The 21,673-nt window shown below is 48.0% G+C and overlaps 1 protein-coding gene across 4 annotated transcripts in view; it reads left to right on the top strand.

The window, feature by feature from the left end:
• snx29 (sorting nexin 29) overlaps positions 1–21,673 on the top strand; it is a 66,702-nt gene that overhangs the window by 29,333 nt on the left and 15,696 nt on the right. For 3 of the 4 annotated variants that reach the window (XM_081697853.1, XM_027006018.3, XM_081697852.1), the window contains exons 15-18: positions 3,721–3,827; positions 8,085–8,201; positions 9,277–9,332; positions 10,122–10,203. In XM_081697853.1, the coding sequence (XP_081553979.1) occupies positions 3,721–3,827; positions 8,085–8,201; positions 9,277–9,332; positions 10,122–10,203 (362 nt within the window). The remainder of the gene's footprint in view (positions 1–3,720; positions 3,828–8,084; positions 8,202–9,276; positions 9,333–10,121; positions 10,204–21,673) is intronic. The other variant, XR_014117232.1, reaches the window with a different exon arrangement.

The raw sequence follows: 21,673 nt of genomic DNA, 5'->3' as shown, positions 1-21,673 counted from the left end.
GAATACAGGGTCTCTCTTCAGGTATTTCTCTGTTTTCTGATGTTCATCCTCGTCTCTGTGTTCTTTTCTCTGCCAGCCCCCGTAAGAGTGGGCTCTCAGTCTAGGCTCCGAGTCGGTGCTGTTTTCTCACGCCCAGACAGCAGCGTTCACGGCGGAAGGCAGCCTTGCGCTCCAGTGCATTAGACATGGTGCCAGCGCGCTGTGACGGGGTCTGGTGCATCAGCACCGGGGTGACGCTCCATCCGTCTCCCTTATCGCCCCGACGAAGGCCCGTTATCAGTCTGCACTCGTTTATTGATCCCTATTTCAATTTCCCCGTGCAGGGATATGATCACACGGAGGGAGCGGTGAAATTCCAAAGATAAAGCAGGTGCATGCCTCATGCTCAAAAATGGAGGGGAAATTGCCCCTCAACGCCGGGATTTATGGGACGACATTGAATGTGTGAAGTGAAAATTATGGGGCCAAGGAGAGTCATGGCAAATTTGAAATGGCAGCAAAAAGAAACACGAAACATGCTGAGTTGTTGCCGTCTGGTCAGTCAGAGCTGCGTGGAGACTGAAAAGGAATTCTCAGTCTAAAAAAAGAGCATGTTGCCTGTTTGTGTACACCGTGCTGATTTAGGCGAAATCTGGTCCCGGCCAGGTCGCTGCGGATGTTAACTAAGCGTACGCAGTGTGGACAGGAGTCTCGGGAATCCATCTCCGGTAAGGTGTGCCGCCTGTTTGGTATGCGCTTCCACGTCTGGTTGTCAAATTGGCGCTGGCCAGTAATTTGAGGAGACGGCCCCACGACGGAACGTTACGCCATCTTTATCTCGCAGGAGGCGGCTGCTGCCTGATGGGGAAAATGGAGGGCGATTACTCTGATCAACACAGTCATTAACTCTGCTACATGTTTTGCTTTCTGCTTGAGCGGCGCAGCAACAGACTGTGACTGTGTGTCTCCCTGTCACTGCTGGAACAGGACTGCTCGTCTCCCTGGGCCTGCAGTCAGACGGCAGCGCGGGTAGTTAGCGGCTCCTTCTGGAAGCAAGCCTGGCGGTTGTCTGGTGAGAAGTTATCAGCAACCATCCGTTCCTCCAGTGGCATGGTCAGCTCTGATCCTACACGGGTGTGAGCAGGGGTGATGAACAGAGCTCTGGACCTGCATGCAAGACAGATGACAAGAGCTGTTGATAAGTGGCAATCTGAATGCCTCCTTGCCAGCCCCCATCATTTAGGGCCGTTTTACCGCATTTTTAACATCATGACTGCATCAGAGATGGTTAATGCCAGCCATGTTTCTGTCAGATGCTTATTGTTGCCACATGAAGTTGCTTATATAAGCTTGACACTCGCGGTTCAAGGGCACTCGTCAGTGAATTAGCTCCGTTTTGTTGATGGCACCCCGGTGAAGCGCAGAGCTGAGGGATGCGGAGCGCGTGTCCACGGTCGGCGTGATTGAAGGGTACAGACCGCAGGGCGCTTGGTGAACCCTCGCTGAAGAGCCCAGCGTGTGGCTGTCAGCTCTCTCGCTGCACAGCAACCCAGCTCTCCCCGGGAACGGCTGGCCAACACAGATTGGATAATGGCAAATTTAATTTTCAGCAGCGCTCTTCGGGAAGGGGGTTGGTGGTGTGGTGGTGTGAGAAGGTCGTCCTTCCCAAACACTCAATCTCTCACACACACACACACACACACACACACACACACACACACACACACACACACACACACACACACACACACACACACACACACACATATCTTCCTCATGTCTGGCTTTTAGTGTGGTTTATTCTAGCTGTAGTTTTCAAAGTCTCTCTCATATGTCTGTATTCACAACATACACAGGTGCGATGGTGTGGAATATCTGGTGCAGAACCAAGTTCCTGAGCAGCTGGTAGCTTTACTCTGTCCAGAAGAACAGGGTCTCTGAAATGTTTGCTTTTTGTCTTTAAAAAAAATTGTATGGACATAAAAATGAAAGACACAATTGAACTTAATGACAAGGTGCATGAACACTAACAACATTCAGGCAAGAATTACCTTTATTTTAGCCAGAAGAGGTGTCTGTTATCTAAACACTCATTTATGGTGTGAAATCTGAAAACAAATCAATTTTTTTCACTTGGCCCAATCAATATGAAGGGAAGAAGAAAGTCTCAGTGGTTGCGCGCTTATAAATTGACAACATTTTCCATGTCTCCTTGCACCAACACACACAGACAGACAGACAGACAGACAGACAGACACAGACACACACACACACACAAAAAAAAAATGTATATGACACTTTAAGAGACCTGTTCAAAATTACTGTTAAATTGCTTTCAGTTATTGCGAGCTAGCCACCCTGCCTGCTTTTATAACTTTTTTCCACACACGCGCACACATCCCCACAGCCATACATGCACACAAAGGCGTGCACACACCTCTTATAAGCAGCGTATCAGGCTGGCGTTGGGCTGTTCCTCTACGCTCTGGCTGACAGCAGGGCTGCGCTGGGTGGAAGAGCCGAGATAAGCATGACCAAATGGCAGGTGACTGTGTGCAGGTGTGCTGATAATGCCCAGACCATATCGGGCCTGTTGATTCCCCCTCCGTGCTCTCTGTGTGCTTCAGAGGGACCGTCGCCGCTGGCCCGCACTGTCCACTGGACTCGGCCCCTCCCACCGCTTATCAGGCCGTCTGCATTGGCCTGATACTCAACGCAGGTCCCGTCCGGCCTAATCCCGCCATCGCGCCGCCTCAGATCAATTTCCCTGTCTCAGGAGCCCCGCACGCTCCATTGTGTTTTAAGAAGAGAGCTCCGGGATTAAGAAGAGATTAGGATTCGGATGGCAGCGATCGGGCACGTGTTGTTTTTTGTCTGTATGAATGAAAGTTTCTGTTGCTCTCCCCCTGCGATGTGTTTCTCCATACAGGGTCTGAGGCGACGTGTATTGTCACTAGTTAAGTTTTTGAAGTTTTTAATTGAGTTTGGAGGGTGGGGAACAACTCCATCGCACTTCTTATGAAATCGTTGGAGCTCAGCCTCCTCCAGCAGCTCTGAGCGCTTCTCTGAAACTAAATTAGGTGTGTGCAAGCTAGCTGTGCTCTGCTTTCTGCCATTAAGTAAGGAATGATTTTCGAAAAAGTGTTTTGAAAGGAAGGAGCAAAGGGAAAAAAAGGGAAAAAGCCATTTCATTTAGTTAATTCCTACTAGTACTGCAGTCGCACAGAGAAGCCCGCACACTAGCTGTAAACGCTCCTGCTTAAATTGCATTTAGTGCACAAGTTCATATCTCAGTATTTTGACAACAAACCGCCATCTTCGTCCTGCCCACAGCGTTGGATATCCTCCTGTCATGGCTGCTGTGTGTGTGTATGTGTGTGCGCCATGGATTTTGGGGCTAAGGCAGCACTGTGATTGCTGTCCCAACTCTGTGTGTGTGTGTATCTGTGTGCACGCACACATGCTGATGTGGGTCACAGCGTGTGATGGGTGTTCTGGGGCTAACAGGTGATGTGATTACTGTCCCCGCAATATGTGTGTGGGTGGGTGGGTGCATTGGGGTCAGGGAGTTGGGGGTTCTGGGGCTAACAGGCGATGTGATTACTGTCCCCGCAGTGCGTGTGTGGTCGGGGGAGTTCCAGGGTTCTATGTTTAACCCTTCTTGCAGCGTGTGTGTGTGTGTGTGTGGCGGGGGTCAGGGGTGCTGTGGCTAACGCAGTGCTGTGATTACCCTCCTTGCAGTGCTCCCCACGCTGAGGAGCTGCGACGCCTCTGTCCTACCGGCCCCCAACCGCTCTGTGGCAGACGTGGAGGAGCTGGCAGCCAGCTATGAGCGCAAGCTCATCGAGGTGAGTGCTGCTTCACACCGCTGCACCCCCTAGTGCCCTGCTCATCCCAGGTGTTATGATAGAAATGGGCATATTATGAAACTCTGTTTTTGTTTTATATGGATACTATGAAAGTAATGGTTGTTTATTGTCCTCACCTTGGCATTACAGCAGGAAGTCTCCTAATATCGGCATTTTAGTTTGGTCACACCTTTCGGCTGCTGGTTGGGTGATCGTTGAAAAGGTCCTCATCACTGAAAGAGCAGTGGACCTTGAAAACTGGCTACATTAAAGATACTCCATTTCCTCCAGTAATACTTGAGTACAGGATGTCTGAGGTTGTCTGAGTGCGTATGTGCAGTACTGTCGTCTCCTCAGGTGTTCAGTGATTGGCTGGTCTGCATGACTGTTTATAGGTATATATTTACAGCAATTGACAGATGCTCTTACCCAGAGCAGCTTGCATATTAATCAGTATGACAGTGTGTGTGTGTGTGTGTGTGTGTGTGTGTGTGGCCTGGGGAACCCATGATCTAGGTGTTCCTAGCACCTTGCTCTACCTAGTGAGCAGGCTGCGATCATATACATCACACACACATGCTTGAACACACACATAGTTGTCTGTCTTTAGCAGGGCGGGCGAGTGTGGGTCTGCTCTGGAGGCCGCGGGAGTGAGTGTGAGCTGTGCTTGGAGCATGCCTGCCTGGATCTGAAACGCGTAGATCAGTCCTGCTCAGTCCTGTTGAGTCCTGCACAGTCACCACTCCATTGCACTCAGTCCCGCCCAGTCCCGCCCAGTCCAGCCCTCCCCCCCATGCTCTTTCCGCTGAAGCAGACCGATTCGTTTCGATCTGCCGCGCTTGCTACCCAGGCAGGCATTGTTCTCCTTTTGGGCTTATTTATGTTTAAAACCCAGTCAGGTTGGACTAAGCCCTCCATTCTGGCCCAAAACCTTGGATGATGAGCTGCGGCTTTGGATCAGACAAGTCGTCACCTCTGTTAAACTCTTTTGTAGCCAACTTCATTAAGTTTGTGAATAATGGAGAGGTGAGTAGCAGACGTGCTGATTTCTGGAGAGCGGCTCCGCATGGGTGTGTGATGACACTTCACCCATTCACCTGGCCTCGTTTGTCTGGCTCACGCTGGGAGCACCTTGGCAGCCCGAGCCATATCCGACCCATCCCGAGTGGCCGTTCGGGGGGTATTATCCAGTGGCGAGCGTCTGCGTGTGGTGTGCGGTGATTATTGTGTGTCTTTTGACATGTACTGATGTTTGAGCTATAGCTATAGGAATCCTGAATTGCGCCATTTATACCCATATACGACAAGGGTAATTACGAGCTCATCGTAAGTGGGATATAGTGTTTTGCCTAATGAAGACTGGTGATGAACTAATCAGATGAGGAATTTTAAGGCGATGTGTCGGAGTGGCGTGTGCATTAGTAGGAGATACGTAGGGGGCTGAATTAAGGGAGATTACGTTTCCAGCATCTCATTTCCTCTCTTCTTTTTCTTCCCTCTGTCTCCTCCCGTCTGTCTGGCTCCTCCCGTCTGTCTGGCTCCTCCCATCTGTCTGGCTCCTTCCGTCTGTCTGGCTCCTCCCGTCTCTCTCTGTTGTGGTGTCTCTGTCACTTCCTCTTCTTGCTCCACACCTACTGCATTTTTCTCTTCTTATTGGGAACTTCTCAGCCAGCCACTAAACTCCCTCTGTCTGAGAGAATGTGCCGGAGTACACACTGAGACACACACACACGCACACACACACACACACACACACACACACACACACACACACACACGCGCGCTCTGTCCTCCCTCTGCTGCCAGTGTAGGTCTGTTTGTGTTTGCTAAGCCTGTCGTCTCCATTCGCGCTTCAAACTTGTTTCACATCCAATTACGCACGTTAGAGCGGCGTCAGGCCACACTGCCCCCATTTTGCCGTCCAGGAGTGCTGCTTCAGCTCTCTCACGCCCCCCAGCCTGTCTGCCATTCTCAAGCCCACTGTAGCCCAGTTATCAGCATCAGAGAGCTCTCCCCCACCCCAGCAACGCGAGCTGCCGTTGGGACGTTTTCGTGGCGATTCGCCTTATGACGTGGTACTGGCTCGCCGACTGCCTGACCAGAGGCGAGCGGGCTGCTTAAAGAACCCCGCCCAGGCCTCATCGCACTCCCGTCCGAACAAACAGCGCCTCCAGTGCTCGCCGTCCGGCCCCTACGCACCGTCAGTCCTCCACCCTGGAGCTACCGCGAGGTGAAGCGGACGACGAGCCGTCGAGCCCACGCGACGTGCATATCATGTCGTAAACAGGATCAGCTTGGAACGAAGCCTGCGCGTAGTCGCCATCCCGCGCAGATGTGTCGGGCTTTGCTGGGCTCGGCTAATTGTGGAAGACGTTTAGTGTGGTAGCTTTAGTGTGGTTTAACGCTGCTGGCAGGCCGTTATTAGAAGGAGAGCCCAGAGGGAGCTGCGGTCTCAGGCACCTTCGCTACTGCAGGCCAGTAATGAGCCTTGATGGGCTGAGTGGCGTGAACCTGACGGCCGTTTTGGAAAATTGGAGGCATTTGCAGTACACAGCCAAGCTCTGAAAATACACCCTTACTTCCTGGTGTCCAGAGAAATGGCAAAGTGATTAGGGTTCACTCTCTCTCTCTCTCTCTTTCTCTCTCTCCTCCCCCCCCCCAATTCTCCTGCGCTCTCTCTCTCTGACACACACACACTGTAAAATTAATTGGGCTCCTTCACGCTAATAATTAATTCCCATTTTTTAATGCCCTATTTGACAAGTGGGGTACCCAATATATAATTGCATTGATTGAGAGTTTTTGAGGTGTGTGTGTGTGTGTGTGTGTGGTGAGTGTTGGCGATGACTACTCTTGTATGCCTGTGCTATTCCTGACTGGGAGCCTGGCTGCCTTACAATGGGCTGCTTACAAATGTAAAAGGTGAAATATTTGCAACAATTTCTTTCCGTTTCTAGAACTGCAGTCATTTAGGAGGATCATGCTGGGCTCCCTTCCTGAAAGCACAAACACACACACACACACACACACACACACACACACACACACACAGGTTCTCCATCTCAACTTCCCTTTACCAGCATCACCACTTCACCTGCTGGAGCAAATTTAAAGTAGTTTTAGGTGGATTGGCTGTTTTTCATAATTGTGTCTTCAAAGCTCTGTAGCACCAGTATGCTTCTTGAGCGGAAGAGGTTGGGGGTATTGGGGGGGGGGGGGGGGCTTGTTGAAATCCCTCTTAACTTGTCAAAAAGGCTGAAGGAGAAGAGAAACTTGCAAACACATTTTTATGCTGTGAATAGCAGTGCCTAAAAGCTGTTTAAAATATGATTCTTTGAGTTCTTCAAATATTAAAGAGATAACGCTAAGAGCTGATTAGCTGTAATCATTACTAAAACTGTGTTAGCAGTAGTGTTTTGGTGCTTTTGTAAAGGTTTACAGTCATTTTGGGTATTTTGGTTCCTCTACTGTTGATCTCCAGTCAGTTTCATTCATGTCAGTTAAATGCCATGCAGTGGCCTTACTGGTTCACCAGATGTTTAACCAAACTTGCTGACCCAACCTGGCAGTTCCCGAAATAAGTATCTGCCACTGCCAAACCATGTCCTCAAACTTGAGTCCCCGTGTCATTATGGGTTTTGGAGAGCGATTTTGACTCTCGGTGCAGTGGGCACCTGACTTTCACACTGATCGTTCCACATTATGGTGTAGCGTATAAAAAAATAAAAAAAAAGCCTGTCTACAGGACGGGGAGCCGGTAATCGGAACAAACGTGTCAGAATTGACATAATCCGTCTGCCAGGCGAGGTTCTGCCTGCACAAATGCGTGCTGACGTGTGATTTCCATAAGCAAATGAGCGGCGTTCCTGGCTGGCAGGCTGCGGCTCCGTCTCCTCCGTGTCCGTCACTTATATGCAGCGACAGCTGATGAGCGGGCTCGCGACGGAGGAAGCTGCTCTAACGAGCAGCATCTTGTCCTCCTCCTGCCAGAGCGGCACACCTGCGCGAGGTACGCCAGCTCGCTCACACGCGCCATGTCCGGGGGTTTGGGGGGAGTGGGGGGGGGGGGTGAACGTCAGTAGCTGCGCTTCCTCTCTGGTGGTTGGCATGGAACCGTTGATTCGACGTATTTTTAACGACTTATTTGTTTATTTAGTTTTTTTGTTTTTTTTTGCATGTGTGAGGATAATGAGATGTGCAGATTTGAGCAGATCTGGGGTGTGTGTGCGCACGTGCGTGTGTGTGTGTGTGTTGCAGGTGGCCGAGATGCATGGCGAGCTGATCGAGTTTAACGAGAGGCTGTATCGGTCACTCATGGCTAAAGACATCCTGATTGGCCAGATGAGACAGGAGCTCATCGACCTGCGAGGGCCAGTAAGTGTGCGCTCATACACATTCCCACACACACGGACACTCGCAGGCATTCACATAGGTGCTTATACACTACAGAGCAGTGAGATCTGTCCTTCCACACCTAGGGAATCAGTGAGATCTCTCTTCTCATTTCTACAGTGCAAGCACTCTCTGCTCAGACTTCTGTCTCCCTCCATAGGTTTGCCATCCCTTCAATCAATAACTCTCTCAGTCTCTTAACACAGCCCTGCTTTCTATTCCTAGTGCTTCCTCCTGGATTGGCTCTGTCACAGCATGGAGTTTTTCTCTCTGTGATCCCCACGCGTGCGCTCTCTCTCTTTCTGTCTGTCTGTCTGTCTTTCTCTCTCACTCACTCACTCACTCACTCACTCACACGTGCTCTCATTCATTCACTCATTCATTCACTCACTCTCTCTTTCTTATTCATTCAGTTATTCATTCACTCACTCAGTCACCACGGCTGGGTTCTGATTCTGCTGTCAGTAAGGGCAGGTGATGCACTGGAGACACACCCTAGCGCAATGTACTGGGGCCACACACACACACACACACACACACACACACACACACACACACACACACACACACACACACACACACACACACACACACACACACACACACACACACACACACACACACACAAAAAACCATTGCTTTATGCCATGAATGATTTAAGGGGTGAGGGATTAGTGTAGCAGATAACTGTATTAGCTATTGAACTTCTCTTTTTTCCATCATAATATGGCTTTTTCAGTAGTATGCAGTAATCATCTGTTATAGGGTTGCTGGAATATAGAACATTTCTGGGCTTCAGTGTTTGTAGAATAACACGAGGAGAAGGAGAGGAGTAGAGGAAGAGGAGTCCTATAATCTCATTGCCACTGACAGACTCTTCCTCATCAGTCAGGTGGCTGACACTAACAAAACACTTGCATTTTGAAGGTCTTCAGAAAAATATTAAAGGCTCCCAATAAGAATGTGTGCTGTTCTCTGACATGTGAACTACTAACAGTGCATCCCAAACAAATTCTCACGCAGTTTTCTCAAAATCTTTTGCTTTCCATTTGCAAAGGTGCCCGGGGACCTGAGCCAGACCTCTGATGATCCCAGCCTGTCCGACTTTGAGATGTAAGTTGCTCCGGGTTTATTCTCAGGAGTGTCTGTCTGTTGGAATGGAAACTGGCAGGACGTAGGACGAGAGAGACCTTGCTGCCTTGGAAGTTGCCGTCCAATAGGGCACTTGCATCTCAGTAACTTGGAGTGAATAGTCTAAGAATAGAGAAGTAAATTACAGGGAGACGTTGAATGCTCTTGCTTTCTGAGAAACATTGCTGTAAACATCCAAGTGCCAAGTTTTAACCTTTGAAATGTAAAGGGGTATTATTTCTTTGTCTATCGTTCATTGATTAAGGAAAGAAAAGTGTAGCTCGGTTCAGACAATGCTTGGAACTATATTAATGACTCCTGCCTTTCATAAAGACCATTGATGAACTTATTGGACATGAAATTCATTTTTGAAAAATCGCTTCGCTGCAACGATTTCATTCCTGCTGCTCTTAATCCATAGCAACCGTGATGTGAGTCTGTGCTGCTTAATGGCAAAATAGCCAACAGTCCGAGGAAGAAAAAGCAAAAACATTTGGGCGACGAAACCCTTTGGGATGGCTTTTTACTGCGTGGGGAACTAAAATCACTCGTCTTAAATCTGCAATGAAGTTGTTGGCTGTTCATACAGCTGTAACGAATGACTCCATCCTTCTGCTTCAGTTCGCAACTGTATAAATTACATTATGAAAACATCAGACGTTTCTAACAGAAGTGTCTGTGTTTGTTGGGGTGAAGTAATTGAGGAACAGTATCGCCGGGCTGTGCTCCAGTTGGCTACCTCTGAACAATATCCTCCCTGCTTCTCCCCAGAGCTCAGCGGGCTCTCATCAACGTGTGGATTCCTTCCGTGTTCCTCCAAGGTCGTGCCGCCAACGCCTACCACGTGTACCAGGTAGCGTGTACCTTTCCACACGCACCCGCTTTCTGCATGCTGGCCCACAACCTACCTCTCCTCTCATTACACAGAAATACACCCCCACCCCTGCCACACACGCACCCCTGCCTTTCAGGTGTGTCGTACGCGTTGAACAGCCTGGGCCACGCGCACCCTCGCATACTTTAAGCTTAGCTGGTCCTGTGCCACAGCCTTCGGCTTCCCTCGTGGAGTGCTGAGTGGATAGAGTGTGTGCCAGTCCCGCCAGTCTCCCTCCACTTAGACACGCCCTAGAAGTGCACAGCCACAACAACGTCTGCGCTGGAAGCGCCTTGCCTTCTTCAGGGTAGAGACACCCCAATCTGACATTGGAGAACTACTATAATCGACTGGTGATCGCCTTCCGTTAGCTCCCTCGTTGCCTGCATGCATTTTCACCAGACTTGCAACATGATGAGCAGAACATCTGCATGCTCTGTGCCTGCGCAAAAGAAAAGAACTGTTCCGTGCTGGGAGGTGAGGTAGTCTGTGTTTAGTAATATCAAAAGGAAACCGCTGCTTCCTGAAGAGGCAGGCTTCTTGGAACGATTAGGCTGAGTTGGGAGCGACTTGCGTCTTTTTGTGAGCTCCTTCCTTCCATAAAATTGCATATGGTAATGACAAATTTTCCACCTGTGCTCTACAACAAAACTACTTTCCATGTAGCAAAATATATTAGCTTAGCAAAGTGCCTTGGTAGATAAAGCCACAATGTGGCAAAAAAAAACCTTATGCAGTTTATATTATTATATTATGTCTATATTATCTCATTTCACGATAAATGTAGACTGAACAGCCAATCAGGGAACTCTCTCCTGGCCGATTGTCTGTTCTGATTGAACATGCACAAAACAGTCACTCAAAACAGCGCCAACTCAAAACAGCACCAACAAGGACCTGCTAGAGCCAACAGTGTGGAACACACCTCACCGAGCACGGAGGACAGTCAGCGATGCCCTCCGATGGCCTGGCGCCATCTGATGGCAGATCGCTGGGTCAGTGTGTCCCCTAGTCTTAAACCACATCACAGGCTGATGCACACATCCAGGCACAGATAGCTTCGACAGTCTAAGGCTTCTGTTCAACCAGCAATTTTTCAGTATTGGTTAACTGCTAAGAGAATTGATTTTTATCCTCTCCAAACACCACACACCACACACACACACACACACACACACACACACACACACACACAGAGACAGGCACACACACACACACACACAGAGACAGGCACAAACTTCCGGATTGCTCTCCTGAGTCTGATCTTGCAGTCAAACCCTATAGAAACAAGTCTGCTCTTTGCACAGTGCATGGTTGGTGGCTTACATTTTCCATCATTTTGGATTTAACCCAGTTATTCCTTCCGCTCCCATTTCTTTGGGGGCTGATGATTGCAGGAAGGCTGAGTCCCACGCAAGCACTTGCTGTATGACTATGTTCCTAGATCTAGGAACATAGATATATTTAATTTTTCACTGACACCATTACTGAGTATCACCCATATGTGGTCTGCACTGAGAACACTGGATGTTGCCTCCATCAGGCTGGGCCTAAACCCTTTTCCCAAGTCAAAGCAAAGGGGATTGTTTCATGCAGCACATGTCAAAACAGGCACAAACCAAGCAGGAGGGCTGCAGATTCGTTCCTAAACTCTGCGATGCCCCCCAACCCCTTCTCTTTAGCCTCTGAACTGCAATCCAGCACAGGGCAAAGCTGGAGGGTCTGTGGTGTGTGGCTCTATGCCATTAGAGTTATTTTACCAGAGCGGCTCACTGATACAGAGAGAGGGAGGGGGGGTCAGAGGGACAGACAGTGCGAGGGAGAGATTGAGGGAGTGTTCGTGTGTGTGTTCGTATGTGTGTGTGTGTGTGTGTGTGTGTGTGTGTGTGTGTATGTGTGTGTGAGACAGAAAGAAAGTTACAACAGTGTGCCAGGCAGACTTATGGCAGGCATTTCCAGTAGCACATTATAGGACATTAGCGCTACTGCTGAAAATCTTTTGATCATTTTGGTCTGGCACAGTTCTTTAGGTTCCTTTGGTTAATGCTCTGTTTGACTTGTATTTGTTGAAATCGTTCCAGTGATTCCATTAGCCAGTGGGGACTGGCTGACTGATTATACAAAACCTAGCAGGAGTAGCCCTGCATTTTTTGACTCAAACCATCAGTTAATTAATAAGCCCTTTGTACATTTAAATGGGGATGTGTGAGCAGTCCCCTAAGACCAGGTCTGGAACACTGGTATATTGACTGTAGGACCAGGTCTGGTATCTTGACTGTAGGACCAGGTCTGGAACACTGGTATGTTGACTGTAGGACCAGGTCTGGTCTATTGACTGTAGGACCAGGTCAGGAACACTGGTATATTGACTGTAGGACCAGGTCTGGTATCTTGACTGTAGGACCAGGTCTGAAACACTGGTATGTTGACTGTAGGACCAGATCTGGTATCTTGACTGTAGGACCAGGTCTGGAACACTGGTATGTTGACTGTAGGACCAGATCTGGTATCTTGACTGTAGGACCAGGTCTGGAACACTGGTATCTTGACTGTAGGACCAGATCTGGTATCTTGACTGTAGGACCAGGTCTGGAACACTGGTATCTTGACTGTAGGACCAGGTCTGGAACACTGGTATCTTGACTGTAGGACCAGGTCTGGAACACTGGTATATTGACTCTAGGACCAGGTCTGGTATATTGACTGTAGGACCAGGTCTGGAACACTGGTATGTTGACTCTAGGACCAGGTCTGGTCTATTGACTGTAGGACCAGGTCTGGAACACTGGTATCTTGACTGTAGGACCAGGTCTGGAACACTGGTATCTTGACTGTAGGACCAGGTCTGGAACACTGGTATATTGACTGTAGGACCAGGTCTGGTATCTTGACTGTAGGACCAGGTCTGGAACACTGGTATGTTGACTGTAGGACCAGATCTGGTATCTTGACTGTAGGACCAGGTCTGGAACACTGGTATCTTGACTGTAGGACCAGGTCTGGAACACTGGTATATTGACTGTAGGACCAGGTCTGGTATCTTGACTGTAGGACCAGGTCTGGAACACTGTTATGTTGACTGTAGGACCAGATCTGGTATCTTGACTGTAGGACCAGGTCTGGAACACTGGTATAGTGACTCTAGGACCAGGTCTGGAACACTGGTATCTTGACTGTAGGACCAGGTCTGGAACACTGGTATCTTGACTGTAGGACCAGGTCTGGTATGTTGACTGTAGGACCAGGTCTGGTATCTTGACTGTAGGACCAGGTCTGGAACACTGGTATCTTGACTGTAGGACCAGGTCTGGAACACTGGTATATTGACTGTAGGACCAGGTCTGGTATTTTGACTGTAGGACCAGGTCTGGTATATTGACTATAGGTCTTTGCACCCTTTTTGTATGATCTTCAATGAATTCATTCCCTCTGACAACAAGAATTAAATACCTCCCCCATACCCCAACTTCCCCCATAAACTTTTTTTACTGGACGTTCAGATGATTGAAAGTTCTGTTTCAGTTCTGTTCACCTGTTTCATCTTTCTTTTTGGAGTGTTCTTTTCTTTCTTCTCCAATGCTTCTAGCTCACTTGCTAGCACTTGCTGAGCTTTTTATTCTTTGGCAAGTCCTTTTTTGTTCTTTGGGACGTCTTTGATGTACATCTGCCACCAGGATCCTTTCTTATTGAATAGATAAGGTTGCAGACACACAACCACTTTTCTCTTTGCACAGTTGCTTTGTTCGTGGTATGTGGAGAGATGGACAGCTGGGTATAAGAAATGCCTCGTTCATGGTCTCTGGAGTGACTTGGATATCCGGATGGTAGCTGATCTGCCCCTCCACACCTGTGCCGTTGCACTGGCTGGCTGGGACATTTCAAGTGTCGCCCAGTAATCTCCTGTCTGTCTGGGTATTGACGGGCCTGGAGCACTACCCACACACGAGAATAGCAGCATTAATGGCAACTATCTGGCTTTACAAGCAGTCTCAATAACCTGGGCTTTTTGCCTTTCTAAGATCGTGCCACTGACAACTGATGCCCTGGCTCTGCTCACTGAGGCTACTGCTATACAAGATGTTGTGCTTTTTTATTTATTTATTTTTTATTATGTATATCTTGCTCATGATGTGGCTTTCGCCAAAGAACTGTTGTCCCTTGACCATACATGCGGCACAATTGCACTCTGGCGAGCTGTGAGGGCAATTTACTAAGGGTCACAGCACCACCTCTTCCTTGGAGTGCTGTGCAGTTTGCCATTGTAGCTTGCAATGTGTCCTTACTAGCTTCTGTGGGTTGGTAGACACAGGCTGCTGTGTCAAGAGGCCGTTTGGAACCTTGGTTCATGTCTGGTCCTCCCTCAAGACAACGAAGGCGAGGGCACGATGTACTCACTTTTGTAGTCATGTGCCTCATGAGAACCTTGGCTGGAGACTGCAAGCTCTCTTCAGGGAGGCCGGGAGACCCCATGGTGGACCACCAGATTTCGCTCCAGTTTCAGGCTCCACTGAAAAAGGGCGAATCCATGTGGAAATTGAGTTTTTTCCATGGGGGAGAATTCCCCATGTAGAAATTTTGCTTGCTGAAAAAATACCCAAGTGGCTTGGGATGCCTGTAGAAAGAGCGTAAGTGATCTTCAATAATATTGCCGCCTCTTTGTCTTGCTGTGAAAAATTTCCCTCCTTCCCTTTCTTGTCACATAATGAAAAAATATAACAGCTGCTGCAAAACCAATTGCTTGGGCTTATAGGATTTTGCCAGAAAAGGGTTATTAAAAAAAGAGGGTGTAATGACTGCATCAGAGAAAACACTTGTGTTAATACTCCACCACAGAGGCTTGTGTCCATGTGCTTGTGTGCTGCGTATCTGCCAGCTGAGATGCCAGAGTGTGATTCCCCCCTGAAGCTGGTGTGAGAAAAAGAATCCTTCTTGGTGTTAATAGTGTCAGCCTACCGCTACAAAACGTCCTCTGTTGTTGTGGGGATGGGCATAGATTTATTATGGGATGTCAAAGTCATTCAGGTGCTGGAGCTCCCATCGGTAAACATGCCACCCAGGACCGGTTGGCTTGTCCCAAATCATTCCAGTACTGCCGTTATTGGCTTATCGCCTTGCACTGTCAGTGGCCTAAAAGCTGCATTGTGAAAGGATCCGTTTCTGCATCTGCAAAAGGGTCCACGCTGCCTGTTGGTGGAGCGATTGTTGTATAAACAAGCACCGCTACCCCGTGGGCCAGGCCGGGGTCTCTCACCCCTGTTCAGGAAGGGGCTGCCAAACAGGGGGCGGGTTTTTTGTGCGCCTCCGCCGAAACTTCGGGGGACCGTCTGTAGCTCCACCCACCAGTGTATGGGAACAGGATCAGGCTGAGCAGAGAGTTTTCTAGCCCGCATTCTATCTACGGCGTTCCGAACGCGCCAAGCTGTTTTAAATGAGTTATTCCTTTCGACCAGCAGTGCAGCTGAGCCTGACGTCTCTCCAAGCTCAGCAAACTTCTGGCTTCATCTCTCTTTTTTTTTCATCAGGCTAATGAGATTTGATAACTCTTGATTTTCCTTCTTTTCTCAAACCTTTTATTTGAATTCCGAACGCTTCCCATTTTTTATGATTAGTGTGGCTAGGCGGAAATTGTGTGTGTTTATTAATGTGTGTATCTGCATTGAGGGCAGGGGGAGATATGAATATGAAGCTCTGCTCTGCGTACTCTCCCTAGTTATTGTATAAGTTTATCCTTAATTTCTGTATTGGTGTCATTAAGTATGCACATATAAAGCCACATCTATTAAATTTATATAAATCTGTATAAATATGGGTAGCTGCATAATTCATATCATCATCTCTGGAGAGGACACTAGCAGTTATTGCAGAGCCTTTAATATCGATGTCAATCCATCCCTTCACTTGTTACTTGCGTTCACTTGACACAGTGAAAGCATATTATTTTGTTCAGAACACGGAAACCACCACCGCCAATAAAACTTGGACACTCAAGGACAGGTAAAGGCTTACGGAGACATGAGACAGGACATGGGACGATAATAAAAAACAATTAAGTGGAGCTGGAAGGATGAGGGAGAGGAGGGCTCAAATTGGCAGAATCCAAACAGGATTTCTTTAAGATTGGGGGTCATTTCTTTAAGATGTGGGTAATCTTGGGAGAGGGTAGGCCAGTTCAGCTAGCCGTGGCTGAGTCGACAGTGTTGCAGCATAGTAGACAAAGAGGGAGCAGACAACTTTAATTAGAGAAGTGGGAAGAGGTGAGAACTGTAGACGCAGAGCCTACATGAACAAGGAGTCAAGGGTTAGGCCAAGCTGAAGCATGCATATGTGTTTTGGCGGATGTTATTCTGATTATGGGATAATGATGCACACGATTATGTTGGTGGTGATTACGATGATAATGAGAGTCACGATGATGCTATAATGACCGTTATTGCAGTCATATCATCTCTGGGTTATTATTAATCGCAAGGCACTTTGCCCATGAGCGTTTAAAATTGCCCACCGGCTATTTTGCTATTACGCTTGCTGGAACTTTTGATTGAAGTCTTGCACAGGCAGCGATTGTTGATAAATAGGTCATTATTAAAGACCTTCAGCTGATTAGAACGATCATAAATTGTAAGTATTTATGACACTAAACTTACATTCATGCCACTCACCTTACTCTGTTTCACCCCAAAGAGGCTTTTTAAAAATACATACATTTATATGTTTGAATGCAAATCTTTCATGTCATTATAAAGTGAGCAGGCTTGAAGTGGTTAGTTATCCTCTTTTCGCTCTCTGGAAAGGGACAGTGAGGGCGCACGCGCGCGTGTATGAGTGTGTGAGTGTGTTTAACCTCTTAAGCTGGTGCTGGTTACAAAGCTGAGCTGATCTCCTGTTCATCCTCATTACGGTTGTGGAGGAGCCTGCTCTCACCGCTCATTCATATGGATGAGAGCTACACCTCCTGAGCACCAGAAACCCACTGACACCTGGGCTGGCTTAGGAGGAGGCAACTGCAACGTATTCTTTGTCTCCTCTCTGCTCTTCTCTCTTCTCTTCTCCTCGCTCTTCTCCTCTCTCCTCTCCTCTCTTCTCCTCTCCTCCCTTCTCCTCTCTCCTCTCCTCCCTTCTCCTCTCTCCTCTCCTCTCTTCTCCTCCCTTCTCCTCTCTCCTCTCTCCTCTCCTCCCTTCTCCTCTCTCCTCTCCTCTCTTCTCCTCCCTTCTCCTCTCTCCTCTCTCCTCTCCTCCCTTCTCCTCTCTCCTCTTCTCTCTTCTCCTCGCTCTTCTCTCCTCTCCTCTCTTCTCCTCCCTTCTCCTCTCTCCTCTCTTCTCCTCTCTCCTCTCCTCTCTTCTCCTCCCTTCTCCTCTCTCCTCTCTTCTCTCCTCTCTTCTCCTCTTCTCTCTTCTCGTCTCCTCTCCATGTTACTGCTTTGGAAAAATGGTTCAAGTGGTCATTTTGCATGTGAGGTGCACAGGCAGGAAACATGCTCCTCCTTATCTCAGATGAAGTGTACACGTTCAGGCATCAACACACACGCATGGAACTGTGTGCTTGGAGGGATGTGTATCTCAAAATATTATATATATATATATATATATATATATATATATATATATATATATATATATATATATGTATATATGAATGATACCTGTGAAGTGCTGAGCAGTCCGTCAGGTTACACACGCTGCTGTTTTCAAGAGCTAAGAAACTCCTCGCTGCATGTCTTAGAATAGCTGAAATCAGACGCTGTTCTTTCTGTGTAACAGGAGGGTGAAAACACGATGGCAAACCTGTGATGAGGGCCTGTTGTGTAACTCTCTAAATGATTCAAGCTTTTATAACTCCAGTAATGCAAACGAGTGCAAAGTCCTCGGCATCAGACCTTGCTCTCCCCGCAGAGTGCGGGCTGTGAAAGGCCGTTTTCAGCACACAGAGTGGACCAATCAGTGCCTGGCATGCCGCGGGTCAAGGCTCAATGCTGCCGTAGACCATGCTTGGCATGCTTCTTGCATGTCTGCCTTCTCCAGGGCCAGCGCAAGCTCTTAGGGTTCCATCTCTGCGTGGTTACCGAGAGATGTGCGCTTCCTGTATGTTACCCTCTCGTGCTTGGCCTCTTTGGGGTCTGGAAATTTCGTGGCTAGGCTCCCATTCTTGAAAATATCACTTGGAGATGGCTCTTTATTGTGGAGCTGTTATTGAGAAGGGCAGGTAAGACCGGTGATTCAGTAAAACCGGTATTTGTTTCATGATTGGTATGTTCAATAAATAAACATCAGTGCATATGAAAAGGAGGTAGTAGTTTACCTTCCGAATGCGAGTGTCTGTATGAGCCATCTAAATAAATGTGAACATTTCACTCCCACACCTTGTGCCCATGCTGAGCTCCCTGGGACGCTGATATGGATGATGCTGTGTGTGGTTATTCCTGTTTTTCTTTTCTTCCTCTCTGACCTCTTCCTCCTGTTGGCTGAGGCCCCCAGTGGCCCACTACCTCTGCACCGCCGCCTTGGTGGAGCCCTTGTGCGGATTGTCCCGCCCCGCGTGCTGTGGGCACTCTGGGAGGCAGCTCGGAACACCCATCGGGCCCTCGGGAGCCGTGCCAAGCTGCCCCCACCCCCGACCCGCTGGCTCCCCCCACACCCACTGGGCCTCCGCCCATGCCCTCCTGGCTGGGTTCTGCGCTGGCCTAGTCGCCGGGTCATCCGTGGGTAGTGTGCTGGTTGGCAGTCTCCTGCTCCTCTTCCTCTTTCTTTCTTTTTGTCTCTGTTGCAAAGGTGTTTGGGCTTTTGTAAGCAGCAACACCGCAGTGGGCCAGTGATGCCACTTTTTTGCCAGTGTGTTCTGGAACAGGGCGGATAGGGCCAGGCTGTCATGTTTTGAGCGTTGGATTATCATTGGTCCTTTAACCCCGGCATGCCCTGCGAGCTGGACGGTGGTAGCGCTCCACTGCACTGCTGCCATGGTGCCTTTGACATGGCGGGGTGTGTGTGTGTGTGTGTGTGTGTGTGTGAGACATTGTCCATGCGCTCCTCCATGCACACCCATGCGAGCACTTACCTTCATATTCTAGCCCATATAACCCATATCATTTCGATTTCTCTCAGCAACAAAATGTCATTTGGAGCGCACGGTTGCGCTCACGCAAGTTCTCACCTGAGACTTCCGGTGCTCTGCTCACAGGTGACAGATGCTGCTGCTCAATACTTCTAATTAAGGACTCCCTCCTCACTCCTTAATGCTCATTTATCTATCCTTCTCGCTCCCTCCTTCCCTTCCCCCTTCTTCTGTCTTTCTCCTCTATCCTTTCCCACTCTCTCTATCTCTCTCACATTATCTATCTGATTCAATCTTCTTCTTTCTCTCTCTCTCTCTCTCCACATACTCTCCCGACAGTTTTCCAAATGAATTCTATTTTCTGCGTAATTTGGCAAATGTTGCGTCTCTGTAGATTTGGTCGAGGAGAACGTGAACTTGGGTGAGTGTCAAATTATAAGGCTCTGTTCCATGGAGCTTCTGTCGTCGCTTTTGCCTGTAAAGTCTGGATTGTAGACTCAGTGTAATTAGGCTATATAGGTGAGTGTAACTCTGTAAGGTCCACTTTCGCTGCCAGGTCATCTATTCAGTTTCAGACAGGCAGCCCATTGACTGCACAAAAGAATCTGTGTGGACTGGACACAGGCCAACTAGAGGACAGTTTCCACTAGGATCTTGGCCAGAAGAGGCACCTGTTAAGAAAGCAACTGATCACGACCAAAACCAGGTTTCTTCAACGACTTTGATATTCTGCTTTAGCGTTTATCGCTCTGAACTGAGACACCCTGAGAATTAGAGCACCGGGAATTAATCTGGCGTATTTAAAACAGCTCACCACACTGAGCTTTCTGTACGATCCTGTCACGCCATCCCTCCGTGCTGAGCCAGTCATTTCCCCACTGACAGCTCCAGCTCTGCCTTGTGGCTCAGCATGGTGGTTAGGGGTGTGTGTGTGCGTGTGTGCGTGTGTGCGTGTGTGCGTGTGTGTGTGTGTGTTTGTGTGTGTGTGTGTGTGTGTGTCATGTCCCTTTAGATAGCTGTTGGCTCCCTGGAGAGGGGAGAAAGAGGCCTCTCAGTTTGGTGTCTGCGGAGATATAAGGGGTCAGAGCACAGCTTTTACCACAGCTGGACTCTGCCAATTAGACATGCTGCCAAGGCGCATTTCAAACCCAGCACTTTCCAGCCAGCACCAGCAGGGCCCACCACCCTTACTATCTCAACATACAAAATCAAGAGCAATTTGTTTTTGTGTGTGTGTGTGTGTGTGTGTGTGTGTGTGTGTGCGTGCGTGCGTGCGTGCGTGCGTGCATGCAGGCATATGCGGCCATGTGTCCGTGAGTGTGTTTGTGTGTGTGTTTGTGCACGCATGGTAATCTCTGCAAAATGTCTCACTTCTCTTGCTCCCCCAGTGAGAAAGACTTCCTCTTTCAATAAGAATATAATGAGATATTGTAAATGCCTTCATGGTTGGACAAAATATTAGCATCCTCCCCCAGGCTGACATTTTCTTTTAGTATGAATCATTCACTGTGGCTGCTCTTTTCTCTCCCGTTATTGTTTCTTAAATAAACGAACACACGTGTTGCCGCAGCCTCCAACACGCTGAAGGATGCTTTAAGGTTCCTCCACAGCCGTGTTGCGTGTGAAAAGAAGAGCAAATCTGTGTTCCTGACACAAATGCACGTCACTTAACAAGCACATGCGATTTACATGCCCACATGTGCTTCATGAATATGGATATTTTATCAAAGGTTGTTGTTTTTGGGGTTTTTTTTAATCAAAGGGTTTTGATTTTGTTGGATTTGGTATGTCTATTATGACATTTGACAAGAAGTACAGCCTTTCCCCTGGAGTCTTTAATTAATTGGACTCATTCCAGTACTTTATAATGTTTTGGAACACATAAAATGATGTTGTTTATATCAACACTGAGTTGATTTTTGGTCCTCCTCAGTCAAATTTTGTTAGATATATATTTAAAAAAAACAATTAATTTGCAATTACTGCAGGGAAATGATTGGCTCTGTAGAGGATGATCTGTTTCCATAAATATGTATGCTGTTTAGACTCACTCAATGGGATTATGTTAGCGTTAATGCACCATGAGTTTGTCGGTTTCTTCTCTAGCTGAGAGAGTGTATCAGGCTGTTTGTTATAGCTGTGACACTATCTGAAAAGATTCTTCTTATCAGGTCTGATTATACTTTAGGAAAAAAAAAACATAAGCTTCAAGAGACTTTTCTGTGATTTGTTCTACAAAATCAGTCTGACGCTGAATGACTAATTAGGTGTTTCTTCACAGAATTTGAAAAATGTTTCAACTAAGTTAAACTTTTTCTGCATTCATGAAACACTTCAAACCAAGTCGGGCAAAACAGAACCCAATACATGAAAGTAAAGGATTTGTGTATTTGCTGTGGTTGA

The sequence above is a fragment of the Electrophorus electricus genome, chromosome 15 (genome assembly GCF_041902795.1).
Source record: "Electrophorus electricus isolate QZ-2024a chromosome 15, ASM4190279v1, whole genome shotgun sequence".
In the NCBI taxonomy this organism is placed as follows: domain Eukaryota; kingdom Metazoa; phylum Chordata; class Actinopteri; order Gymnotiformes; family Gymnotidae; genus Electrophorus; species Electrophorus electricus.
Note: the sequence above shows the minus strand (reverse complement) of the source record. Positions and strands in the feature narration are given on the sequence as shown.